This window comes from Lynx canadensis, chromosome C1 (genome assembly GCF_007474595.2).
Source record: "Lynx canadensis isolate LIC74 chromosome C1, mLynCan4.pri.v2, whole genome shotgun sequence".
Classification (NCBI taxonomy): Eukaryota; Metazoa; Chordata; class Mammalia; order Carnivora; family Felidae; genus Lynx; species Lynx canadensis.
Genome location: NC_044310.1, coordinates 214,080,291 through 214,107,011, shown reverse-complemented (window position 1 = coordinate 214,107,011; position 26,721 = coordinate 214,080,291). Strand labels below are relative to the sequence as shown.

Genomic DNA, 26,721 nt, shown 5'->3' with positions numbered 1-26,721 from the left:
GGGTGTGCTGGTGTGCACCCCGTGTACCTGAGAAAGAGGCAGAGCGGCCCTGCAGGTCCCCGGAGCCCTTGTCGCCCCTCCCACCCCCCCCCCCCCCCCCCCCCCCCGCTGAGCCACCTGCACACAGGCCATCTCTGCTGGCAGGAACAGCACAGCTTTCCTCTGGCAGCCGCCCCCAGCCCGCCGCTGTCCCCGTCACTACGTGGGTTCACCTCGCCACGGTTCCCTGCAGGGCAAACCACCAACTTGTGCGTCTGAGTCACAGACTTGGCCACACGAGGAATCCTTGCCTTCCCACACACAGCACACTTTGCTAAGTTTTCAGGGGCCAGGCATGTGAAGCCCCTGTTGTTATTTGACTTGTACACGAACAGTTTCTTTTCCGTGAAAAGGAAAGAAGGAAAGACATCAACACGTATCCTGTGCCCGTGGGCCGTCTGGCTCCTACGAGGCCCCCCGTGCTCTTCTGATTCACGCCTCCTGCGAGCCGGAGACCGACTCTCGTGTCTGTGTCCCCAGCCAGGAGAAGGCGGCCTTTCGGGAGCTGATTGCGCAGCTGGAGCTGGACCCCAAGTGCAGGGGGCTGCCCTTGTCCTCCTTCCTCATCCTGCCTTTCCAGAGGATCACGCGCCTCAAGCTGTTGGTGCAGGTACTGGCCTCCCCGACCCGGCACGCGGACCGGACTTGCCCAGGCTTCTCCGGCTGCAGAGGGCTTCCTGTGGTCATCCCAGGTCCCTGCTAGCTTTCTGGGAAGTTCACTTGTTCCACAAATCCTCGTGAAGCTCCTACTGTGTGCTGAGCAGTGGGGACTCGGCCCCTGTTCCCCTGTCCCCACAATCTGGGGGAGAGACAGACAAGCCCGCACAACTGGGAAGTGGTCGCGGCTGGAAGGACGGTGAAATAGGGTGACACGATGGGGGTGACTGCCTGGTCAGTGCCAGTTCAGGGGGTCAAGAAGGACAGACAAGTGGCGTTTGAGCCGAGACTTGGCTGACAGGGAGGAGCCATTCAGGTGCCAAGGAACTGCTTTTGCACAAAGGCTCTGGGGCAGCCGGGTTCACAGCCAGGAAGGCCAGTGGTGAACTGAGGGAACTTGACGGGAGTGAGTGCAGAGATGGGGAGAGAGGCCAGTTGGGGCCCTAAGGGACCAGGTAAGACGCTGGGGTCATTCTTCAGCATGTCGGGGAGTCCCCTGATCTAACTGCCTCTGCGAGAGCACACAGGCTGCCTGTGCAGAGTGATGGGCAGGAGAGCAGGAGGGAAATGGGAGAAGGGGTTAGGAAGCCACCGGAGAAAGAAGTTTAGTCTGGGGGAGAGGTGGGGGAGGGAAGAGGGGAGATGTTGGAGGGAAACCGGAATTGAGATGAACTGAGACGCCTACTTGCTACTTCGGGTCAGAGGGAAGAGAGTGTGAACTTGAGCAGTGGGCGTGATGGCGCAGTCTTCCCCGAGGCGGGGAGCCGGTGGGAAGACAGCAGGACTCAGTGTGGACTAGCTGAGCTTGTGGTGACTGAGCAGTCAAATCTCCAAGTTCAGAGTTAGGGAGAAGTCTGAGCAGGGCCTGTGGGCATCGAGGTGGCATTTAGTGAAGGGAGACCGGCCAGGAAGGAGAGAAAGGGGTCCCCAGACCCGGCTGTGGGACACAGTGGCCAAGAAGGAACAGTGGTGAGGAAGGAAGACCAGGAGGGCTGCCTGGAGGGGGTGACACTTCCTGAAAGGGGGTCTCCAGCAGGGCAGACACGCGCTGTGCCTGGCACTCGCTCCTGGGCTGCTGGGAGTCCACCAGTCACACGGAGGGGATGGTGTGGATCTGGCCGTGGCTCTAGGGGCCCGGGCTGAGACGATGACCCAGGAGCCACAGTTAGGGGAGGTCAGAGGCCAGGCAGACAGCAGGCCAAAGACCTGGGGCAGCTGGCTAGCTCCACGGTGGCAGTAGTAAGGCGGGGAGGTCACAGCCCTCGGCAGGGGGAGGGGGACCAGGGCTCAAGGCCCAGGACCACAGAGATGGGATGTCAGAGGAAGCGCCCCCCGCGCCCCCAGGAGGGCAGGAGAGAGCTCTGGCAGAGAAGGAGTGCGAGCCCAAGTCACAGGACACCAGTGAGTAGGGGGGCTACGTGTGAAATTTTTTTTTTCACTTGGAAAAACCGAAACAGAAAAACGGAGAAATTATTAAGAAATTTTATAGGAAATAAAAGAGATTCTGTAGGAAAAGAGCATGTGTGGATATATAAAAAAATTAATTTTTGTACGATGAAAACCAACAAAACTAAGATCAAGACCCATCTTGCTGTGGTCTCGAGGAAACAGAGGGGCCAGGGGATGGCCGGTGGAGCCATCAGGGAAGCGTTCCCGGGAAGCACGCTCAAGGCAGAGGGACAGTAAGCAAGACGTTAACCCAAGAAAATCAAACAGTTGGAAAAGAGACGTTTTCATCAATAAGAACAGTTAACAAAGCCTCGGGGTTCTTGCGACTTGATCCCAGGGGAAAGGGTGGGGAAGGCCCCGGTGCCCACCGTGAGCCTAGGGCTCCCTCCCCGGTGCCCACCGTGAGCATAGGGCTCCCCGCGGGGACAGGGCCATCCCGAGCATGCCTTTCCCCCAATGCTGGGTCCACCCCGCCAGCGTGGGGTCACCTGCTTTGCTGTGGTCTCCTGGTGAGCCCCACGGGATCTTGGGATGTAGCCTGGTCTCCATAGTTAACCCTCTCGGGAGACTGCCTCGGGGTCATCATTTTAGAGCTGGGCCCGGCTGTGGGTGGGGATGCCCGGTCCTGGGCCCGGTCATAGGTTCTCCTGCCAGTCGGGCTCTTCGATGTGCTGCTGCTCATGGGGGCGGGGAGGGGAGGAAAGGCCACAGGTGGTCGTATTAATGCAGATTTTCCCGTGCTCAGAACATTCTGAAGAGAGTGGAAGAGAGATCTGAGCGTGAGTGCACTGCCTTGGACGCCCACAAAGAACTGGAGATGGTGAGCCCCGCTTTCTCTTTCTCTCTCCCAACAAACCGTTGTCCTTGTCTGGACACCCACCATCTGGCCCTGCTTCCTCCTGTGTTGGTGGGTCTTTGGAAACTGCAAATTCAGTTTAATATCAAAAGAAAGTCATCGAGGGGCACCTGGCTGGCTCGGGCAGGTAGAGCACCCGACTCTTGATCTCGGGGTCCTGAGTTCAAGCCCCACGCTTGTCCTTGCCTGTCTCTGGGGTCTTCCCTCCTGTGACAGGCGAGGAGGCTGGGTCTGGCTCTTCTTGTGCCCCGACACTGCCCTGTGCCTTCTCCCCCCGCCTCTCCCTCTCCCCACGCTGCTCCCCTCCCTCCTATCTCTGCGAGACGACTCACTGGCCCTGCCGAGTCCTGGGCTGTTCCTGCCCGAGAGGGAGGAGAGCACGTCCATTCCTTGTCCTAGGAGAAGCGGCTCCTCCTGGGGTGGCCAGCAGAGTCGGGGCTGTGCCGGAGGAATGACACCCGATGTCCGTTCTCCAGCGCTCGGGTCACGCGGGTCCTCCCTTCCCTCTCCCGGCGCTGGCTCGTGTGCTCGGCTCCTGGTGTTGCTGGAGCTGCAGGCCAGCTCTTGGAAGCGGCACGGGGCCACTCTGTCGTGCCAGCGACTGTAGTGGACAAGAGCCTAGCGTGTGGTCCTTTCCACTTCTTGTCCCAGAGGCAGCAGCTCAGTGAAAGGACTGGCCTCCATGGGCATCTGATGGCAGTTCTAAGCCACTTGGGGCCCCAAGGGCTCCATTTCACAGTGGTCTCCTCCCGGCCGCTCCTTTTGTCCCTTACCAGTTGGCCACCTGGCAGGCTGGTCAGGGAGGGTCAGTGCCCCGGGCGGCATCTTCTAGGGCCCTCTGCCCTCCCCTGGTACTCCCGCACCTGATCGGGTCGGGGGTTCGTCCCGGCACCCACTGGGCCACCTAAGGTGAGTCCAGTGACCGCCTCAGCCCGTGAGGGGTCCCGCATGCCGGGAGCCAGGAGAGCGCTCTCTGTTTCTAAAGGTCTCTGCCACCATCTCCTTTCCCTTCTAACAAAAGCTGTACTTGCTTCTCGCGGTTTACCTTTTCTTTATAAAGGTGGATTTTCTTTCTAATGTATAAAAATGATGTTGGATACAAAAAAAAAAAAATTCAGCAAGTGCTCATGAGTACACAGAAGGTGGTAAGGTCACCAAGTGTCCCACACGTCCCAGCTGACATGTGGGTTCTTGCCCTTGCAAACAGACACCTGCACACACAACTAATTTTTGCAAAACAGGGATTGTGGTTTCGAGGCTGGCTTTCTTTGCTCTCTGTTTTGGTGCATGTAAAGTTATTGCCATTTTTAATGATTTCGTGGTACAGGGTGAGGTGCATATAAATGTTAATCAATCCCAGTCAGTGGACATTTAGGTTGACGACAGTTTTTCTCGTTTGAAACAACAGCGCAGGGAACGTTTTGGGCACATAGTGGGAGCGTGCTGGATGCCAGGCTCCATTCTAAACACCGGCGATCCATCGTGGAATACTGTTTCTGCAGACTGAGCCCCTGGAAATCCCAGGAAGTGTGGTTTTATTAGGCTTCTTGGAATCTGGGTGGCCTCCCAGGAAGGTGGGGGGAATCTGCACCCCCTCCCCCCGCCCCGTCCCACAGTGTGTGACAGATCCTGTCTCCCCACACCCCGGCGAACCCGGAGGTGACCAGTCTAACTTTTCCAGTCTGGCAGATGAGAATGGGCACCTTGCTGTTTTGTTTTCTTAGGTGACATGACAGGTCAGGCATCATTTTATGTGTGCTCTGGAGTGTCCTTTCTAGCAGGGACAAGACGCTAACTTTCTCCCCCAGAACCGAGAGCCGCAGCCACAGCCTGACGGGCTTTCCCGCTGGCCTTTGTTGCAGGAGGTGCTGGCCAGCCAGTCTCCGCTGCAGGCAGCGTCTGCTCACCCTCGGGGGCCTGAGCGGGCCAAAGGCAGTGGCGGGGAAGCGGCTGGCTGCAGGTGGCCTCACGTGTCCCCCTTCTTCTGCCAGGTGGTAAAAGCATGCAACGAGGGTGTCAGGAAAATGAGCCGCACGGAGCAGATGATCAGCATTCAGAAGAAGATGGAGTTTAAGATCAAGGTGAACCTGTGCCCGTCCGTGTGTCCCCACCCAGCCGGGCTGGCCTGGTCGAACTCAGTGATTGGCCACCCTTGGGTCTCAGTTCGGTGTCGCCTTCATTGAGGTCTCTTGACACCCCTAGCTGGCCCTAAGAGCCCCCTGTGACCAGGCCATCACATTGGCCTGCACTTACCTTCTGAGAGATGGTGTGCAAGGACCCTGGAGCCACCTGCTCTCATTTCTTGTCCGTGTGACCTGGAGCAGTTAGTTGACATGAAGCACGTGACAGGGACCATTCCAAGGACTCTTAAATCGGGGGAAACTGAAAATCTGACAGCAGTTACCAATCTGCCCCAACTTTACGTAAAGCTTCAGGCATTAGTGTGCCCCAAGGGTCCCAGGGTCCTGGGTTTCTGGTGACGTGGTCACATGAGCACACACTGAGGGTCCCTGAGGTCATGCCATGTTTAGGAGGTGAGCCCCAGGTGAGGACGCAGACGTGGCCTTCAGGGCTCCTGCCATATCTCCACCTGCTGGGCCGACCACCGCCAGGAACCCGTCCCCGAGCCATGCAGTGGGGACCTGCAGACCTGGCCTCCTTGCCCCAGGGGACCCAGTTCTCCTCTCCCCTGTGACCTTGGCTCCCCTTCTGATTCCGCATCACACGGGCTGAGCCTGGTAGGGAACGACGACCCTCACACAGGTACAGACACAAGTCCCCATAGACACAAGCACATATACACAGAAGCACACACAGACACATGCACAACAGACAAATGCACAGCTACACACAGGCACAGATACACATACACAGCCACATACGTGTCCATGGGAGCGTGCACCCTTGTGCACGTGCACACACACACACACACGCGCGCGCGCGCTGCCCTTCCTACATTTGCCCAGGACTGCTCCTTCCCCTCAACCCCCCAGTGCAGCTCCCCCAAGCTGTCTCTCGGGTTAGGACTCCAGCGAGGCCCAGGGGGACCTCGGGGGGGCACAGCTGTTCTGACGCCACCCCCCACCCACCCAGTCGGTGCCCATCATCTCCCACTCCCGCTGGCTGCTGAAGCAGGGCGAGCTGCGGCAGATGGCGGGCCCCAAGACATCCCGAACCCTGCGGACCAAGAAACTCTTCCGGGAAATTTACCTCTTCCTCTTCAACGACCTGCTGGTGATTTGCCGGCAGATTCCTGGGTAAGCAGTGAGGTTGCTGCCGCTGCGGGGCAGGAACAGCGGAGGATGAGGCTTAACTGGCCTGGGGGCCACGGTGGGGCGGTGGGAGGAGGAAGTCTCGGGGTGAGAGGGACCCGTGTTGACATCCAGGGCTTCCAGAATGAGGTGAGGCGTGGCCAGACGGTGGGGCCAGCAGGACTGGCAGGGTGGTTCCCTGGGACCCTGGGGCCTCCTGGGGGCCGGCACCCTCAACTCTGCCCCCCTCGGTCCCCAGAGACAAGTACCAAGTGTTTGACTCGGCCCCGAGAGGCCTCCTCCGCGTGGAGGAGCTGGAGGACCAGGGCCAGACGCTGGCCAACGTGTTCATCCTGCGGCTGCTGGAGAATGCGGACGACCGGGAGGCCACCTACATGCTGAAGGCGACCTCGCAGTGAGTGCCCAGCACCGCCGGCCCCGGCCCCAGCCCCGGCCCCACGGCACCTCCGTGCCTCCTTCCCTGGCGGACCAGGGCTCTGGTTCAGCACATGCTTCGTGGCCCCCTGGCCGCCCAGGCCCCAAGGGCAGGGCTTCTGTCGGGGGTGCGTGTGTGTGCCCTCTGGGGCCCGGACCCTGGAAGGGCCTTTTCTGATGAGACGTAGAAGCCTCGGGCCAGGCTGACCAGTGCACCACATCCTTGGACAGCCCCGGGGTCATCTCATCACCCCGGCGCTTGTCCCCGCCAGAGCTCACAGGCCACCCCACCCATCTCCGTCCAGCTCCCACCATCCAGACGGGGACAATGACATGTCTGAGAGCTTGCGGTTTCCGGGGTGCCTTTGGGGGTGTCCGGGAGGGCTCTCCCTCACCAGCTGACATTCAGGTGTGTCGGGGAGAGTCTACAGGACTCCCCCGTGCCTCTGCCCGGATTCTGGCCCCCCCCTCCTCCTCCCGAGCTGTCCTGCTGTGGCCTCGTGGGATGCTTGGGCACCAAGCTCCCCGGGGGGAGGAAGGGCGGTCGCTCTGTGTTTCCGGCAGTCGTCCTCTGTGTCCCAGGAGTGAGATGAAGCGTTGGATGACCTCGCTGGCCCCCAACCGGAGAACCAAGTTTGTTTCCTTCACTTCTCGGCTGCTGGGTGAGTGCCCTCAGGGAGGAGGCTGCCTGCTGGGTGGGGCAGGCAAGGGCAGGTGAGGACGGATGAGGGCAGGTGAGGGGCAGGCATTCTCCACATTCCTGGTGGGGCAGTGCTTACCAGCCCCCAGAGGCCAGCTCCGCTTCCCCGGCCCAGAGGGCCTGTGTGTGAGCTGTGAGCTTAGTACCCTGCTGGTGGACATCGGGCTGCCTGAGCTTTGCAAACGTTTGTGTGCTTAGTGAAGAGATAAGTCACTGAGTCTTAAGTGACAGGTACCACCAGGAAACGAAAGGAATCTGGGCCCAGAAGACAAATGCCAGTGATCTTTTTGGGGTTGCCCGCTCTCTGAAAACCTTATAAGATATTAAAGGGTGCCCGTGCACCTGCCTCACAGAGCAGCTCCTAGCCCTGCCTGTGCTCGCCGAGTCCGGGCCTCCCAAACTGCGGCCAGCACATCAGGTCCAGGGAGTGCCTTCTCAAGTCCAAAATCAGACCCCCTCCCAGCCCGTCCAGCCCTTTACCCATATACTGTTTTTCTCCAGAGCCCCTGGCTATCTTAGTCACGTTTTCTCTGCAGCCAAACTCTCCTCTCCCTCAAACAGACCCTTTCCAGGTGCTCTGTTACAGGCAGGCCTGCCCTGCTACCGACGGGGGGTGTCCAGGGTTTGCTGGGTCCCGAGCAGGGCGGGTGACGTGGTGACGAGGACGTGCCACCTCCCCGTCCTCCCCTCAGACTGCCCTCAGGTCCAGTGTGTGCACCCGTATGTGGCCCAGCAGCCAGACGAGCTGACCCTGGAGTTGGCCGACATCCTGAACATCCTGGAAAAGACGGAAGACGGTGAGGGCTGGGGGTCTGGGTGCATCTCCCACTCGTGCCGCCCCCACCCCCGGGACTCTGCACCAGCCTGAGGGATAAGGTGGGGGTGTCTACACCCCGTGTGCAGAAGCAGATGTCATGAGGCCGGGGCTCAGAGACAGGCTGCCCAACAGAGTGATGGTGGCATTCCAGACACCAGGTGGTCAGCTTAGGTACCTCTCCCTTGGGGGGCGTCCCTGGGGTCTCCTGGCCTCACCTTGGGCAGCCGACAGTTGCTGAGGGCTCGGGAATGGGTTCCAAAGTCAATATATTTGGGACACCCCGTGGCACCCTAGGACCACGTTCCCCAGGAGGGGGTCAGGGCAGTGCTCTCCCAGCTTCTGGGGAGACAGACCCAAACTCCCTGTCTCCGGCAGGGGTTCGTCGAGCAGGTGTCCTCTGGAGGGGCCAGCCGGACTCCCTGGCCGGGCGGGGGGCTCAGCCCTCAGCTCTCACCCCCACAAGAGCTGCTTACCCTCCCCGACCCCTCTCTACACAGGGTGGATCTTTGGCGAGCGTCTGCATGACCAGGAGAGAGGCTGGTTCCCCAGCTCCATGACTGAGGAGATCCTGAATCCCAAGATCCGGTCCCAGAACCTCAAAGAATGTTTCCGTGTCCACAAGATGGACGACCCTCAGCGCAGCCAGAATAAGGACCGCAGGAAGCTGGGCAGTCGAAATCGGCAATGACCCCCGGCCCCGGTCGCCAGCCTGGGGGAAGGACGTGGGCGGTCTGGAGCAGCGCCGCGGGGCAGGCAGCCCCCGACAGATGGTGGAGGGCTCTGGGGGACGGCAGGCGCCTCGCGCGGGAGTCACCCCCGCCCCTCCCCCTGCCACTTGCGTCTCGGCCCCCTTGCTTGCAAACGGGAGAAGGGGTGCCTACGTCCTTCCTCCGCCGCATTTGTAAACGAGAAAGTGTATTTTCAACAGTATTATGCCACCTGTCCCTCTTGTCTCTCAGAGGGGGCGGAGGTGCATCGGCGCCTCCCCAGGCGCTGGAGGAAGCCCCAGACCGGGGGTGTCCCTGGCCGAGGGCAGGGTGGAAGGACTGTCGTGACCGCCTGCACATGTCCTTCTCTCCCCTGGAAGCCATCGGAATCCTCCGTGCGTGCGTGCGTGCAGATGGCCCGCCCTTGCCTGAGCTTGCTGAGCAGCCCTTGGTCTCCGATTCAAAGGACCAAGAGACCAAATGCCTCCGTCCTCCCCTCCCCAAGCCTCCGCCAGCCTCTGGCTGCACGGCCAGGCCCTGCTTCACAGCAGGCCTACCAGAGCTTGGCCGAGGGCCCACGCCACCTCTGGCTCCCTGACAAGCTGGATGTAACTTGTGTCTTCTGGCCCCTTCAGGAGCCCAGGTGTTGTAAGGAATGAATTGGTCACTGCATCCTGTATCGGTTTTGGTCCCGAGAAAAGCAAATATCATTTTTGGCTGCATTAAAAGAAGCATCATGTATAAAATAAAGGAGGTGAAGGTCTACTCTTTATTGCCTTGCTGCACACGGGAATGAGGTGTTTGGTTCTGGGCAGGGAGAGAAGAACTCCTTTCAAGGCTAATGGAGGAGGCAGCTCCTGAAGAAAGGGGTTGAGATGGCTTCCAGGATAAGGAAAAGCAGCCAGGGTTAGGATCTCAGAATGGAAGGAGATTTGGGGCTCCACCAATGGAAGGATTCCAGAAACAGAAGAGGCAATTTGAGGGAGTCGGGGACACCCTTCTGCCGCGGTGGAAGTGAGAACTCGTGTTTGGAAAACCGCGGTGGGACTGAGGTATCAGTGGGTGGTGGTCCCACAGGATGTCTAACACCAGGCATGGGGCTGGGGCGTCATACCTCGGACACTGCTTCCCGCTTTTGGTGCTAGCAAGTTCCCCCAAAGGCTGCAGCTCCTCCCTCAGCCCAGGTAACCCTCACAGACACCCCAGCCCCACTCCCGGTTCTGTCCCGGAGTGTGGCGGGCCTGGAATCTGACCCTGCCCAGCCCTACCTGGGACCACACTCTTTCCGCCGGGATGCACTCTGCTCCGTGCCGGAACAGGCCTTTCGTTAGAAGCCCGGGATTTGGGTCAAGTGGGACTTCGTAGCCTTTTTCCCACAGGCCACAGCATCATGGCTCTTGCATTCTCGAGACCTCAGACCCTTTGAGACTTGGATGGATTTCTGAGGATGCAGACGCGCGACACTCTGCCTCAACAGTGACGGACTGCTGCTCGTGGGGCCTCTGTTACACCCCCAGGGGGAAGACCCCCCCCCACTCAAGGCCCCCAAGAGTGGGCAGAGGGGGAGAGGGGCCATTCCTGAGCCCTGTGCTGCTCTTGGGGGCGGGGACCTTGGGGCAAAGGGGAGGGAGTGACCCTTGGTTCTGGCCCTTGTCCAGTTTATCTTTTTGAAGCATGCTGATTTGGATCATCTGTGCCGACTAGGGCTTTGGTTACGAGGTTGTGTGCGATGAAGTCATGTAAACCGCTGCATGAAAGCTGGTCGGTTTTACAACAGTCCTTTATAACAGAAGCAGAAACTTTTAACCCTTCGTGTGTTTTGAGCGAGTGCTCATCTGGAGTATTCAGGAGGGGGGGGGACACTGGTCTTAGCTGGAGCAGGCGTGGTCGGGAGCTCAGGGAAGCCAACGAAGCCAAAAGAGTTGCTACAAAGAGCAAAGAAGAGGACGAACAGCTTCCCTCCACCGGCACCACGCACGGGCCGCCCAGGGCCCTGGCTATCAAACCATCCCGGGTGCGCAGACGGCCCCTCCTCCGGGCCTCCAGTCTTCTATTTCACTCCAAAGGGACGCAGTTCTGGCTTCTTCCCTGCTGTGCTCCGAGCAGCTCAGCCTCTATTTTAAATCTCCTTCTAAATTATAAAAGCTAGGTTTCCCAGGAAGCAGGGAAAACAAAAGACGTGACCAAGAACTGAGGGCCGGGGCCAAGCTGCTGGGAGGAGGGAGGCAGCCTGGGGCTGCGGTCGGTCTGGGAACCGGGTTGCTCCTGCGGCTCTCTGGGGCGGAGGGGTTCCTGGGGACGCTGGCGGGGCGGGTCTGGAGCTCCGCAGACGGGGCCCGGCTGGCCAGATCGGGCCCCAAAATAACCCAGCCTTGGTCTGGGAGCCCCGACGGCTCGGCCCCTCTCCTGCGCCCGCGGCCACGCTTGAGTCAGAGCGGGAGCGCAGGGGGCGGGCCCCGGGCACTTCCCCCCGGGACAGGGGCTGGGACGGGGAGGGGGTGTGGGGACCGGGGCTGTGCCGGGGGGCGGGGGACCCCACGCGAGCACTCGCGGTTCCTGCTGGCGGCCCCGCGCGCACGTGGTGCGAGTCGTCGCCCGCCCCGCTCGCCCCCACGCGGACGCGCGGACACACTCGAGACACCGGGGCGCCACCGAGGGTAGAGCCGAGTCGCGCCGCGGCGGGGGCGCGGCCCCTTTATTCGCTTCAGGAGGCGGAAAACTTTCTCAGCGCGACGACCACGAGCGCCAGCACCACGCAGGTGGCCAGCAGGGCGGCGATGACGATGGCCGCGATGGCGCCGGGCCCCAGCGAGCCTGCGGAGGACGGAGGGCGGCAGGTCAGCCCCGCGGCCCCCGCCGCGCCCGCGCCCCCGCCCCCGCCCGGCCCGCGCCTACCGCCACCCTGGTCCAGACGCTCCCGCGCCGTGCTGTCCTCGGGGCTCGGCGCGGCGGTGGGGGCCGGGGGCCCGGTGGCCTCGGGCTCCCGGGCGGGGCTGGTGCTCTCCACGGGGTCTTCTCCCGACGGCAGCTCGGCGGGCTCGTTCCACAGGGTGGGCGCGGGCTCCTGCGGGCCCTCGGCTGCAAGGCCAAGGACAGGCGCTCAGGCGCTGAGGCCCTGGGGCGCTGGGGCGCAGGCGGCGGGGCCGACGGGGACGTGGCCCCGCGCGGTTAACCGGCCGCGGAGGTGGCGCTGTGTGCGGGACTGCGGGGTGGGCGCTGCACTGGCCCTCCCGGAGGGCTTACTGCGGCCGGGCTGCAGTGAAGACAGACCCGGAGGTGGAGGAGGGGAGTAAGGGCACCAACGGGTTCTCTCGCAGAGGGCCTGAGGAGCCTGAGCCCGCAGCAGGGGCACTTCACCTCTCCCAGCACAGACTGCGGTCCCTCATCTGAACTGCAGGGCCCTGTAGGCCTGGGTGAGATGACACTGGCGAGGGGCCCCCTTCCCCTGCGAGGCAGGCAGGGGTCCGCCTTCGTCCTGGAGAAGAGGCGGGGGAGATGAGGCAACTCTCCTTGCAGGAACCAGGGTCCCTGCCTCCCCAGAGCCCCACGAGGCTACTGTTGCAGGAGGTGGGGAGGGGAGGCAAACTCCACAGCCCAGGAGCAGACCTGCGCCCCCTCTTTTGTCCTCACCCGGGGCAGAGCCGTGCAGCCCGCAGGCCACGGGGCCCGACGCCCACACACACCCCGTGTCCCAAGGCTGAAACCCCAAGGGGGCTCTAGATCTTGAGAAACTGTGATGCCAGCATATTGCTGCTTCCAGAGAGAACAGGGCCAGAGGGGTGCGCAGGGGTGTCTGTGGTCAGGGTAAGGGAAGCCCCAAGAAAAGGGAGCTGCTCCCCTGTCCCCACACAAGCTGGGGCTCAGTCAGCACATCAATCCCTGTGCAGTGTTTTCTGCAGGAGCCTTTCTCTGCTCGTGGGGTGGGAGTTAGCAAGGTGTGGAGGACCTGGCAGGCCCAGGGAGCAGGGCAGGCTGAGACTCAGAGGCCTGGGTGCTAGCCACCAGCCCCATATCCCCACCTCCGCTATGCCAATTGCGCTCCCCTCCCCACCAAGGGTCCTGGTCTGAGGAGCCCCACGGCACTTCCCGAACCCTGGGCCCACATCCGTCCTTCCCCGACAGGAGGCCCCAGCGCCCAGTTTAACGGTCAAGACCAGAATGGCCGGCAGTCTCCACGCCTTCCCACCCCAGCCCTGGGGGGGCTTTGGCAGGGTCAGGGCTCGCCAGCACCTAATCTCAATTGTGACCCAGGGATGCCCAGCCCCCACATCGTCCTTAGAGAGGGTAGTGCGGGCAGCACGGCACCACCTCGTGGACTCCAGCTGCTCCGTGGCCTAGTAGCCTGGAACGGTCGTATCCCTGCTTCAGAGCTGAGGAAACCCAGGCTCAGGCGGGCACTGCACGGGGTGCTGCCGGGAGCGGGAAGCCCCCCGGAGGATGCAACAACTGGATGCAATTCCCAGGGGTAAGCCAGGGAGGTTGTGGAGTTAACGCAGCCCCAGCCACCCACCCGCAGGTCCCTGGGGCACCGTTTCCTCTACAGGCGTCACCCCTGAGAACTCCCTCTGGCACAGACGGGCCAGAGCCAAGCTGCTTACAGACTCGCCGGCTTCCAGAGGGGGGCTGCTCTGGGTCTTTCCTGCTAACAGTGCCCACCTGGGGCAAATCGCGAGGAGCCATCCGCCAAGCCCAAATTCAGGGCCAGTCTTAAATTAACTGTGCTTTCTAAAACATCCAGGTCAGGAAAGACAAAGAAAGGTTGAGGAACTGTTCCAAGTAAGAGACTAAGGATGTGAGAATGCAGCACGTATTCCTGGATAAGAGCACCCCGGGCTCCACTGGGGAAGTGTGAATATGTAGCTTAGAGAACAGTGCTGTATCAATGTCCGTGTCTTATCTTGGGTAACTGACCGGTTATGTGAGAAAATATCCTTGTTCTTAGAAGCATTTCGGGGCAGAAAGGCATGACATCTGCAACTTACTCTAGACTGGTCAGCATTCAGATTGGGGTCGGGGCGGGGTCAGACAGAGACAGGAAGAGCAACGATGGCAAAAGTGAATCTAAGCAGAGTGTACCAGAGCTCGCTGGATTATCCTTGCAAGTTTGCTGTCAACTTAAAATCTTTCCCCCAACTGTACAAGACTCCCCAAGACGCCCTGTCCCTGCAGCCTCTCCCAGGCCTGGGCTCTGGGTCAGTTCTGAGGCTCAGCCTGCAGACCGGACCACTGTCCTATTCCCCAGGGGTTACCCCAGCCAGCATCCCTGTTCGGAAAACAGCCCTGGCAAGGAGCCCTCCTGGGGGCAGAAGGTCCCTGGCACCCAGTGTAGGGGAAGCTTCCCACCTGAAGGACCTGAGGCTGAACTGCAGTGCCCATGTCTGGCCCCCCCCCCCGCCCCCGGCCTCCCACCAGCTGCAAAGACCACGCTGTGCAGAGTGGGGAAGCAACCCTGCCGGGCGTCCTCTGTCACTGCCTGGGAGGGCAGGGGTCTGCAAGCCTCTTAGCTGCTATGGAAAGTGCCAGGCCCCCGGACATGCTTGCCTCAGGCTCCCGGGGGCTAGGCCAAAGAAAAATGCCCACCCCTTAGGCCCTGAAGTGTGAGGCTCACAGAATGCCTATCTTCCCAGATAAACAGACAAACCACTGGCCCTCACTTGCTCTCCATACACCGGCGACAGGGAAGCCACCACAGGGCTACTGGGGACCAGGCCCAGCCAACCTGGGTGGCATCTGGGGATTCAGCTGCCTGGAGTAGGCCCAGGTAAGCATCTACTTCTGCCCTCTGCCAGAGCTCAGAAGCCATCTCTGGAGGAGAGTGGGCCCTCAGAGCAGGGCAGTTGGGGACACACCCAGGCCTTCTCCCCTTCTGCTCCCAGTAACCCAGCCCCACTCTGTGGCTCCCCACAGAAGCCTGGATTCTCCTTGCCAGACACACTGGCCCAGGCCGCCTCATCCCTGCTGCGTGTACCCCCCTCCAACCCCTCCTCCGACACTCAACCAGTCCCTGAAGCTTTAGGGGGTTTGGAACCCATGGGTTTCCAAATCAAGAGGGCTGGGTCCGTCACGTCACCCCGGGACCCCAGCAGGCTGACTCTGCTCCCTTCTCCCCGACTTCACTTCCCAGTCTGTGAAATGGGGGTTGGGCCATGCCTCTCGTGGCCCCCACAAGTTGTAACTGTGCTGTCATTGCCATCACCAGCTGCCGCCTTGGCCCCCGGGGCCCTCCGGCCGGACACGGGCCGGGCAGATCTGTGTGCTGTCCATTTGCCGCAGCTGACCATCATGGGAGACCCCCAAAGGCTGGCCCAGGGCTCACCTGCACCCAAATATCCAGCGTCCCAAAGGCCTGCCAGCTCCCTGCAAGCCCAGGGGGGTGGCCCGGCAGCATACACAGCCCAGAACTGCAACCTGGACTCGGCCACCAGCCTTCCGGCGAAGGAAGTACAGCCGCCAGGAAGGGGCCAAAGCATTTTCTTACGCGCACCTACCTGTCTCTGTATTTTCTCAACTTGCTGTAGTAAAAGGGAAAAACAACGTTTAAAGGCAATAACCCCCTTTGCCCCCAAATCTATGTTGGGGGAGCCATAAACAGAAGAAGTTGTCAGGGAGTTTGCCAGCAGGAGGCCCCGTCTGCAGACAAGCGAAGATGAGGGAAAGCAAGACGGGCAGAGGGCCCCGCGTGAACAAAGACATGAGCCCACGGGCACGGAAGGTGAGCTGAGAACCCCACGGGGGACCTGCGAGGACATCTAAGCTCCAAAGGCCAGAGTTAGCAACGTCCTGCGACTCTGACCAAGGAAACCAGGACAAGTAAGGGGCCTGGGGACACCGCCAAGGGCACCGCCTCCACCGCCCTGCCTTTCGGTAAATAGGTTTGTTTAACACTCACTCTGACCACTGGGCCCCGAGGCCAGGCACCCGTGCTCACAGACAGCCTTTGTGCCAGCCATGAAGGGCCTTTTCATCCCTGGCCTGGCCTCCCGCCTGCTCAACCTGGCCTGCTCCCCCTACCCAGTAGCGGCAGCCACAGGCAACCAACACGGAGGACGGAGGACGGCAGGCAGGGCCCGCAGCTCAGCCACGGGGCCACTCCTTCCCTGCCTGCCTGCCTGCCACAGGACCCCAGCCCACCGAGCAAAGGGCAGGGGGCCTGCTGGGCCCTATACACACCTGCTCAGAGCTTCTGGCCCAAAGTGGGGTAGCCGAGAGGCTCCCAAACATCCTCCCTCCCCAAACGGCAGGAAGAACGACAGCCGGCCAAAACCCCGAAGACTCCGGGGTGGAGCTGGCCTGCCTGTTCTCGGTAGGACACGTGGAGGGAGGTGAGGCCGGGTGAGGCCCCAGAGGTGCCAAACACGTCCCCAAACATTCCTGTGGCAGTGGACAGAGCCCACCCACCCAGGCTGTGGATGCAGTGTGATCCAGGGCCTCTGGCCAGCATCCTGGGCTGGGAGAGCTGGCTACTCTGGAAACAAGAAACTGGACAGGAGCTCCCCCAGACGGTCCCAGAGCCTGGGCAGGCAGGCGCCAGCACCTTCACCCCTACCCACTTTGACCACCAGGCAGGGCTGGGGTGGGGGGTGGGGGATCTGCAAGGACCGGTCCCAAGGACCAGAGGTTCTTCCTAGGACGTCTAGAGGGGCCTGCATGCCCACAGGCAATTTGCCATCACCCTCTTCTTCCTGGCGTGTGTGCCTGAGTGTGGCTGTCCCACCGGGCCTCACGTCCCCCAGTAACTCTCCCCAGGGCCATGCTCATGTGGCTGGCATCCAGCTGCCACTCCTAAAGATCCACAGACATTCCCCCCAAAGTCGGTGCTGCAGAGAAGGTCTCTGGGGGTCTCTCCTCCCACTCGTTCCCCTAGCCCCAGGACCACCCCCAACAAGGGCCCTGAAATATTTCTCCGGTGGCCCACCTCACAGCCAACAGAGAAAGACCATCCGTGAACTACCTGGGCTTTTTCTCTCTCAGGCTCTGAAGCTGGCCTGGGACAGCCCTTCCCAGCAGAGGGCCCTAGAGCCATGCCCAGGACCGGGCCTGAGGTCCAGCCAGCCTGCCACCCTGAGCCTGGTGGGACCTTCCTTCTCACTGAATCCCACACCCAGCCGTTTTGACCTAAGTACAGAGCCCAAGTCCAGTGTCCTCATCATGGTTTTGCCAAGGAGTCTCAGGCTCTGTGCTCTTTCTGGAATTTTTCCCGGGCTGAGACTAGTACCTGGGTCTTCACTCTGGAAGGACATTTCAGAAAGCCAGCAGAGAAGGGCTTGCAGGGTTGAAACGTAAAACGGCAGGGCTCTGTGGTTTTCTGTCTAGGAGCCTGGGGCCTCTGGTCCCTCGGCTGCTTGCCCTGTGCCTAGTGCCCTTTCCTGACTGGAAGCCTTCAGATTTTAGCATGCTGGGGTACCCCCATGTCCCCCCAGGCAGCTAACGTCCCTGGCCCTGCTGCTTAAACTGCCCTCCTGCTTCAGGGGCCATCGTCCCCACGGCTGACAACTCCCAGGACATCAACGCGGCTCCTGGCGGCCTGTCTCCCAGGAGCCTTCCAAAGAAGCACCCCAAATGGCGGTTCCACCTTCTGTGAGGGAAGGGCTGCTTCTGCCCGGTGGGCCGTGGAGAATCCGGCTCTAGGTGCTTCTTGGCCCTGGGTGGTTGGTGGCAGCAGAGTTGAGGGGGCACCCTTACCTGTGAGCACTGCAGGGGCCAGGGCCCCGGACAGGAGCAGCAGCACCATGCGTAGGGCCAGACAGAATCCCATCCTGGCCCGTGAGCGAGGGCAGCTGGTGCAGCTGGAGAGCAGGACGCAGGAGGACGGAGCTAGTTGACTTCAGAGCGGCGGGAAAGAGGTATCAAAGGGCTGGGAAGGGTTTTCATCAATGCAGACTCTGTCCTCCTGGGACACCGTGCCCGCCCCCACACATTAGCGTGTACGCGCACCCGCGCGCGCGCGCGCACACACACACACACACACACACACACACACACAGCAAAGCTTACAGAACTGACTGCTTTCCTGAACTCCAGAGTAGCCCCACCCTCAGAGAGGGAAAGAAAGAGGAAATTGCTCTCTTTCCCTCTCTCCTCTCTCTCCCCCACCTTGCCCCCCTTTCTCTCTCTCTCACACACACACACACACACACACACACACACACGTACACACTCCTCAGCCACTGGAAGTAAGAGATTCTCAAACTTCAGTATGCAAAAAGACTCACCCACGGAACTTGGAAAATGCAGATGCCTCCAGCACTCCGTATCAGAAGGTCACAGGTGGGCCCTGGGATCTGCATTTCAGTGCCTGCGGTTCTGGCTCTGGACACGGAAGCCCAGGCAGTCTGCTCACCTTCGGGCGCTCAGTGCCTGGTGGGGAGAGCACTCAAGAGAGCTTGTTAAAGAAGCACTTTTTTTCTTTTTTTAATTTTTTTTTCCAACGTTTATTTATTTTTGGGACAGAGAGAGACAGAGCACGAACGGGGGAGGGGCAGAGAGAGAGGGAGACACAGAATCGGAAGCAGGCTCCAGGCTCCGAGCCATCAGCCCAGAGCCTGATGTGGGGCTCGAACTCACGGACCGCGAGATCGTGACCTGGCTGAAGTCGGACGCTTAACCGACTGCGCCACCCAGGCGCCCCTAAAGAAGCACTTTTAAAACAGTCTCAATCCAAACCCTCAGCAGTTCGAGTCTCCTTCCAGAAAACCTCATGTCATTAAACACCTTGTGTTCCTTCTTGCTCTCTGTTCCCCCAGGTGCCTGAAGCTGGGAATGCCACCTGTGTGCTCCAGACATGAGTGCCTAGCCTGGGGCTGGTGCAGAACTTCAGCCCCACCGCCCACTGCCTCCCCAACAACTCCAGGGATATTAAAAAGTAGGTCCACTTTAAAGGGTCCAAACCAACCCTGACTCCACTGCCTCCCCAGTCCTGCTGTCAGTGGAACCCCAGCATCCGGCCTTCCAGATGTCCCAGCCACAGAATGAAAAGTCATCAGGGGCACCTGGGTGGCTCAGTCGGTTAAGCGTCTGACTTCGGCTCAGGTCATGAGCTCACGGTCCGTGGGTTCGAGCCCCACGTTGGGCTCTGTGCTGACAGCTCAGAGCCTGGAGCCTGTTTCAGATTCTGTGTCTCCCTCTTCCTCTGACCGTCCCCTGTTCATGCTCTGTCTCTCTCTGTCTCAAAAATAAATAAATGTTAAAAAAAATTTTTTTTTTAAATAAAAAAAAATAAAAGTCATCAAAGGTTTCTCTCTCCCTTACTCATGAGAAAGTATACCCAGCACCCCTTATCTCATACCCTTCATGCTTTCCACTCGCTGTTAAAAAAGCCACCCTAAATAAAGGCTTGCTTTGGCCCTGCTTACAGTGTTCCAGTCCATTGGCCTTGACTATGTTCCTCCAACACAGCAAATGTGGTCCTGCCTCAGGGCCTTTGCACTTGCTGTCCCCTCTCACAGGAAGTCCCTCCACTCATTATGTGGCTACCTCCTCATCGCCATTCAGGTCTCAGCTCTGGTCAGTCAACCTCCCATCTACCCATCACATCACTTAATTCCTTCTTAGCACTTACATTTACATGACACTCTCATTTCTTTTGCTTTTTTTTGTTGGTAATTTTTTAAGGAATAACATACATACTGTGAAATGCACAAATCTTAGGTTTACAGCTTGTGGAGCTTTTATTCATATATACACCAGTGGAAACACCATCCAAATCAATACAGAACATTTTGAGCACACCAGCAGGATCCTTCCTGCCTCTACCCCATCAATACCACCAAAGCATGATTCTGTCTTCTATCACCAAAGATGAGTTTTGTCTACTCTCGAACTTCAAATAAATGGGATATAAACTCTTATATCTGGCTTTTTTTGTTGAACATTCTGTGAGTTTCATCCATACGTTGCTGCATGTAGCAGCAGCTCACTCGCTTTTATTGAATAGTGTTCAATTATCTAAATATGTCACAACTTTTTCATTTTAAATGTTTATATTTGAGAGAGAGACAGAGCACGAGTAGGGGAGGGGCAGAGAGAGAGGGAGACACAGAATCGGAAACAGGCTCCAGGCTCCGAGCCGTCAGCTCAGAGCCTGACGTGGGGCTCGAACTCCAAACTGCGAGATCATGACTCGAGCTGAAGTCGGACACCAAACTGACTAAGCCACCCAGGTGTCCCAATATGTCACAACTTTTAACCTTTCTTTTATCCATGTGGCCATCTAGGTGATTTCCAGGTCTGAACTTTCATGAATACAGCTCCTATGGATAGTCTTACACATGTCTTTTCATGAACATATACTTGAACTTCTCTTGGTTGTAAATCTAACGATAGAATTGCCAGGTCAGAGGGTAGGTATAATGTTTAGCTTCTGTAGATGTTTCTGACTAGGATTTCCAAAGTGTTCGTTCCAATGGACCATATCCTTGTTCCACACTTTGCCACACCTGGTGGCGTTGCCAGCCTTTTTTTCTTTTTTTTTTTTTTAATTTCTAGCCAAGCTGTAGGTATGTAGTGGTGTCTCATTGTGATTGCATTTCCATGACTGACACAGTTGAGCACCCTTTCATATTTATGGACCAAAGGAATATCGTCTTTTGTGAATGGTCTGCTCAATTTTCTTTGACCATTTATTAGGGTGGTCTATCTTTCTACATTTATTTTTGTTTTGTGTGTTGTGTATCAAGATAAAAATTCTTTGTCAGATATAGGTAATGGTGCCTTTAGATGAAGTGCTTATTGGCTGTCTATCCCTACCCTGTGACTGTAAATCCCAGGACAGCAGGGACTGTGTTTTGTTCCCCAATGCATTTCCAAAGCCTAGCGCCACCATGCCCAGCATGCAACAGGAGCTCAGTATTTGGATTCAACCAGTTGGGATTTCTGGGATAGAGTTCACTTTGAGCATCTTCTCATTTGTTTATTCATTTGTTTGTGTTGCTGTTTTGCTCCCAGTCTCCTATCTTCAACTTTCTGTGCCCTGAAATGTAACGTAACAACATAATGTAGTCAGATCCCCAAATTACATTCTGAGACTTCCTTACTAAGCGGACTTCCATTTAGCATCTACCAATGGGAGGCACTGCTATGAGATGCAAGCTGGGTGAGGAAAAATGATTCTTTCTGTTCAGGTTTTTAGAAAATGTTTATTATTTGGGGTAGGGGGGCAGAGAGGGAGAGAGAGAATCCCAAGCAGGCTCTGTGCTGACAGCACAGAGTTTGATCCCACCACCCCAGGATCATGACCTGAGCCAAAATCAAGAATCAGACACTCAACCGACAGCCACCCAGGCACCCCTGTCCAGATTTCTGCCAGCGACCCTGGCTATAGCAGCATTGGCTGTAAGAACATCAGGGACTAAGGGTCAGGTGGTGGGGGCTTCAGGGGCAGCCACATGAAGTTGGACGTACAGGCTCTGGGTCCTTGCCAGGTAGCTGAAATCCAGCCCCACCAATGTGCTGTGGCCTCTGAGTAATCTCTCTCCAGCCCTGGCTGATGTCAGTTGCCTAGTTGCAGTTGTCTGTTTATAAGTAACCTTCCCTTCTCTCTTTTGCTCCTTCAGTCCTTTAGACATCCTTATAACATATCCCTGCATTAAATCTCTTCTGTTTGAAATACCTAGAGTGAACTCTGTTTCCAAGTCAGACACTGACCAGTACAAAGCTTTGCACCTGGAGTGGTCCTGAGAAACAGGCCCTCAAAGATGTGTTTCTGCATTTAGTTCACCACCATGTTTGAGCTTGAATTCAGGGAAGACCTCACTGCCAGTAGAAACTTAGATCTGGTAACATATGCCATGCCGTATGTTAAGATTTGTAGTCGTTTGGGGGCACCTGGGTGGCTCAGCCAGTTGAACGTCTGGCTTCGGCTCAGGTCATGATCTCACAGTTCCTGAGTTAGAGCCCCACACAGGGCTCGCTGCTGTCAGCATGGCGCCCGCTTGGGATCTTCTGCCCACCTCTCTCTGCCCCTCCCCCGCCCAAGCTCTCTCTCTCAAACACTAAGAAAACAAAACAAAAAAGACTTACAGTTGTTTTGCATGAAGTGCCTATTGAAGACAAGGCTCAAAAGACCAAGTTTAGATGCTACACTTGATGTTTATAATGGTGATGATGATCAACAGGAGAGTGAAATGAACTGGCTACTTTTTATTGTATTGTGTACTCACAGAAAACAACAAGTTCAGGCCTTAACTTTGAAAGCCAAGTCATGATCAGAGAACTAGAGCACTTCTATGGCACTCTTAAAAAAATATCTCAATTCGTGGAGATACAGGGCATAACTGGCTACAAATCAGGCCCCAAATTTCATGAGTTGCAGAATTACAATCTAGAATTCACAGCCATGCCAGTTCTCTTAGGTGAAACCTATGCACTGATTGAAAAGGAGTGAGACCTGGAGATTTGAAATGGGGATATTTGGGTAGACTCAAACCAATCTGAGTCTCTTCCACTCACAAACCCTCAGGCCTCCCTTGCAGCAACAGCAGACTCCTTAGAGAAAATGGCTAATTCCAAATCTGGGAAAGGAAATGCAGGTGATGAGCCTAAAACATCTCATGCCAAAGAAAGTACTCAAAAAATGATGGGGATACAGCAAAGGCACCCAAAAGCCAACTTGGAAGGGCACCAAATGGACAATCTGCATGAAAAAATAGTATCAGATTATAATCTATAGTGTGTGCACATGCCGTGTGTGTGTGTGTGTGACTCAAAACTCTTCCTTTTGGCAGAGTGCTAATAAATATAAAAGTAAAGCTTGGGAAGTATTAATTGTTCAAGTAAGAATCAATGGCTAGTAAAACTAGTGGATAAAAGTTTGAGAGGAAATGGGTATTTACAAAGTCTCAAAGTATCTCCCATTTAAAAAAAAAAAAAAAAAAAAAAAAAAAAAGTCCAGGACGCCTGGGTGGCACAGTTGGTTGGGCATCCGACTTCAGCTCAGGTCACGGTCTCATGGTTTGTGAGTTCAGGCCCCACGTCGGGCTCTTCACTGACAGGTCAGAGGCTGGAGCCTGCTTCAGATTCTGTGTCTCCCTCTCTCTCTGCTCCTCCCCCGCCCCTCAAAAATAAATAAACATTAAAAAAAATCCTATGGTGGAGAAACCTCGCAGACACCACCTTAATCAAGTGATTAAAATTAAATCACCAGTAATGGCTGAAACCAACATCATGGTACTCATGATAGGATACATCGAGGACATAACATCAACTTCTGTATTATTCCTAATTGCACAATCTCAATCAAATCCTGAGAAAACACCAGACAAACACAAATTGAGGACATTCTACAAAATAATTGTACTGCACCTTTAAGATGTGTCAAGATATGAAAGACAAAGACAGACAGAGGAACCGTCACTCAAGAACATGACCACTAAACACAAAAGTGATCATGGATGGCATCCTGTACCTTTTTATTTTTTCTTTATAAAAGATATTAGCAGAACTATTGGAAAATATGATCTGGATATTAATAATATATCATTTATCTCCTAATTTTAATTAGACTGTGGTTACAAAAGAAAATGTCCTGAGGTGCCTGGGTGGCTCAGTTGGTTAAGCACTTGACTCTTGATTTAGGCTCAGGTCATAATCTCACGGGTTCATGAGATCAAGCCCCGCATCAGGCTCTGCACTGACAGCGCAGGGCCTGCTTAGGATTCTTTCTCTCCCTCTGTCTCTGCCCCTCTGCTCATGTACATGCTCTAAAACTAAATAAGTAAACTTAAAAAAAAATATATTTAAAAAGAAAAAAAAAATGTCCTTGTTTCAAGGAAGCATGCCCTGAAACGGGTAAGAGGTAAAGGGACATAACGCCTGCAGTTTACTTCCAAATGGTTCATAAAATGATAGTTACTGACAGTCATTATTGACTATAGTTATCAAGAAAAACTGGTAAAGGAGATGTGATGTTAACAGGTGAGAGTGAAAGTCATGTTGGAGTTCTTTCTAATGGTCTTGCAAGTTTATAAATCTGAAATTATTCAAAATAAAGTCCCCCTTCCCCCCCAAAGTAACTATTTATCAATGACAAATGCAATAATAGGACCTAGACAATGACCACTGAGGAATGTTAAAACTGCTACGTGAATGGTCGATATAATGGGTCAACTTGGCAGCAGTGGAACCAACTGAATTTCAACATGAGAAAAATGGAAAACCAGACACTGGTACCAGCCTATGTGACTGATAAGATGCCACCAATGTACGTCCTGTCAACAACTCAGTATTCTTGGGGGGGGGGGGGGGGGGATCTGAATGTAGTCAAGCCTCTCGATTGGACTCCTAATTTACAGAAAATATGACAGATGAACAGATTGACACTATAAAGAGGCTCCTTACTGAATCCAAAATATGAGATGTTCTATGGATAAATGATCCAGTTTCTTTAACTTTTTTTTTTAATGAATAGATATAGGATATTTTTTTCGTTTCATTTTTTTCATTTCATTTATTCCAGTAAGTAGTCAGTAATCAAGATGTTCTTTTTCTTTTTTTAATTTTTTTAACGTTTATTTATTTTTGAGACAGAAAGACAGAGCATGAACGGGGGAGGGTCAGAGAGAGAGGGAGACACAGAATCTGAAACAGGCTCCAGGCTCTGAGCTGTCGGCACAGAGCCCAACGTGGGGCTTGAACTCACGGACCGCAAGATCATGACCTGAGCCGAAGTCGGACGCCTGACCGACTGAGCCACCCGGGCGCCCCAGTAATCAAGACATTCTTAAGTTTAAGATTAGTTCACAGTGCAAACCCCAAAACATAGATAAAAGCAGCAGTTTTTATTCTGATTACAACATTCTCTATAGATAATTTGAAAAATAAAAATCAACTGAAATCCTATCATCTCAAGATAACCTTTATTGGTGTTCCTTTCCTGTTTTTTATTTTATACAATTCCTTTTAACGTGTAATTATATAATGTGTATATTTAAAATTGCTTATATATCTACTTTAACTTAAAATTGCCAATGACTATTCTACTGAAAAAAATAATTCAGCGAGTTAAAATGTGTATTATATTGAATACATAGTATCTTTTCCTGCTTTCTCATTTAATATTATATTGTCATCATTTAGGCAAATATTAAAATATTTTAATTTTTTAAAATTTTATTTATTTAGTTTACATCCAAATTAGTTAGTATATAGTACATCAATGACTTCGGGAGTAGATTCCTTAGTAGTGCCCCTTACCCACTTAGCCCATCCCCCCTCACGTACCCCCTCCTGTAACCCTCTGTGTTTTCCATATTTATGAGTCTCTTGTTTTGTCCCCTCCCTGTTTTTATATTTTTGTTTCCCTTATGTTTATCTGTTTTGTCTCTTAAAGTTCTCATATGAGTGAAATCATATGATACTTGTCTTTCTCTAACTTTGCTTAGCATAATACCCTCTGGTTCCATCCACATAGTTGCAAATGGCAAGATTTCATTCTTTTTGATTGCTGAGTAATACTCCATTGTGTATGTATGCATATGTGTGTGTGTGTGTGTGTGTGTGTGTGTGTGTGTGTGTGTATATGTATATACACCACATCTTCTTTATCCATTCATCCATCGATGGACATTTGGGCTCTTTCCATACTTTGGCTATTGTTGATAGTGCTGCTATAAACACGGGGGTGCATGTGTCCCTTTGAAACAGCACAACGGTATCCCTTGGATAAATGCCTAGTAGTGCAATTGCTGGGTCATAGGGTAATTCTATTTTTAGTTTTCTGAGGAACCTCCATACTTTTTTCCACAGTGGCTGCACCAGCATGCATTCCCACCAATTTCTTATTTTGAGGAGGAACCGGATTGCAACCAAATGCAAATCCATGAACTTCATTTTTTGATTCAAACTTTTGTTAAAACACACCTTTAAGACAATCTGAGAAAATCACATATGGACTGGGTTTGGATATTTTATCAACATTGCTAACATGATAATTGCATGTAGTCTGTTTTTTTTTTTTAAGGCATCCTTATCTGTTACCGTGCACACTAAAATGTTTGAGTGACATATCTAGAATTTGTCTTAAAATAGTCTAAGGAAAAAAACAGGTGAAATAATTAAAACAAAATTGGCAAAATATCAATTGTTGAAGCTGGGTTATGTTAGGTAGGAGTTTGTTACACTAGTTGCTATAACCGTGTCCCCCAAGATTCACATGTTGAAGCCCTAACCCTCTAGTGATGGTGCTTGGAAATGGGGCTTTTGGGGAGTGATTAGGGTTAGAGTAGGTCATGAGGGTGGGGCCCTGATAATGCAAAAGAAAGATGATTTTTAAAAGATCAAAAGATGATAAAGGGTTAGTATCCAAAATGCATAAAGAACTGATATGCAGAAGACACGAACAGACATTTCTCTAAAGATGACACCCAGATGGCCAACAGACACATGAAACGATGCTCAACATCACTCAGCATTAGGGAAATGAGAATCACCTCACACCTATCAGAATGGCTAAAATCAACAACACAAGAAACAGCAGGTGTTGGTGAGGATGTGGAGAAAACACTCATGCACGGCTGGTGGGATTGCAAACTGGTGCAGCCACTATGGCAAACGGTACGGAGTTTCCTCAAAAAGTTAAAAATAGACCTATCCTGTGATCCAGGAATTGCAGTACTGGGTATTTAGCCAAAGAACACAAAAGAACTAATTCAAAGGTATACATGAACCCTTATATTTACAGCAGCATTATCTAGCCAAACTATAAAAGCATCCCAAGTGTCCATCAACAAATGGATGGATGAAGGAGATACACACACGCACACAACCTTCTTTATGCAAAAGAATGAAATCTTGCCATCTGCAATGACATGGATGGA

General features: G+C 54.9%; 2 protein-coding genes across 4 annotated transcripts in view; one reads left to right on the top strand and one right to left on the bottom strand.

The window, feature by feature from the left end:
* The window catches only part of NGEF (neuronal guanine nucleotide exchange factor), a 108,659-nt gene extending 98,998 nt beyond the window's left edge, over positions 1–9,661 (top strand). For 2 of the 3 annotated variants that reach the window (XM_030326480.1, XM_030326477.1), the window contains exons 7-14: positions 520–649; positions 2,891–2,965; positions 4,993–5,082; positions 6,095–6,258; positions 6,512–6,667; positions 7,270–7,349; positions 8,080–8,184; positions 8,702–9,661. In XM_030326480.1, the coding sequence (XP_030182340.1) occupies positions 520–649; positions 2,891–2,965; positions 4,993–5,082; positions 6,095–6,258; positions 6,512–6,667; positions 7,270–7,349; positions 8,080–8,184; positions 8,702–8,892 (991 nt within the window). In that variant the 3' untranslated portion in view covers positions 8,893–9,661. The remainder of the gene's footprint in view (positions 1–519; positions 650–2,890; positions 2,966–4,992; positions 5,083–6,094; positions 6,259–6,511; positions 6,668–7,269; positions 7,350–8,079; positions 8,185–8,701) is intronic. The other variant, XM_030326479.1, reaches the window with a different exon arrangement.
* A 1,954-nt stretch (positions 9,662–11,615) lies between these two features.
* SNORC (secondary ossification center associated regulator of chondrocyte maturation) lies at positions 11,616–17,927 on the bottom strand. The gene is made up of 3 exons (XM_032594164.1): positions 17,594–17,927; positions 11,807–11,989; positions 11,616–11,725 (listed from the first exon to the last, which is right to left on the bottom strand). The coding sequence occupies exons 1-3, from the start codon at positions 17,664–17,666 to the stop codon at positions 11,616–11,618; spliced, it is 366 nt and encodes a 121-aa protein (XP_032450055.1). The 5' UTR covers positions 17,667–17,927.
* Between the last annotated feature and the right edge of the window lie 8,794 nt (positions 17,928–26,721).

Bases quoted from the DNA above. Each gene is read 5' to 3' on its own strand.
- SNORC (XM_032594164.1), bottom strand. From the start codon at position 17,666: ATGGGATTCTGTCTGGCCCTACGCATGGTGCTGCTGCTCCTGTCCGGG. The intron at 11,990-17,593 runs GTAAGGGTGCCC...TTGGCCTTGCAG, and splicing joins GGCCCCTGCAGTGCTCACAG to CCGAGGGCCCGCAGGAGCCC. The intron at 11,726-11,806 runs GTAGGCGCGGGC...CGTCCTCCGCAG, and splicing joins GCGTCTGGACCAGGGTGGCG to GCTCGCTGGGGCCCGGCGCC.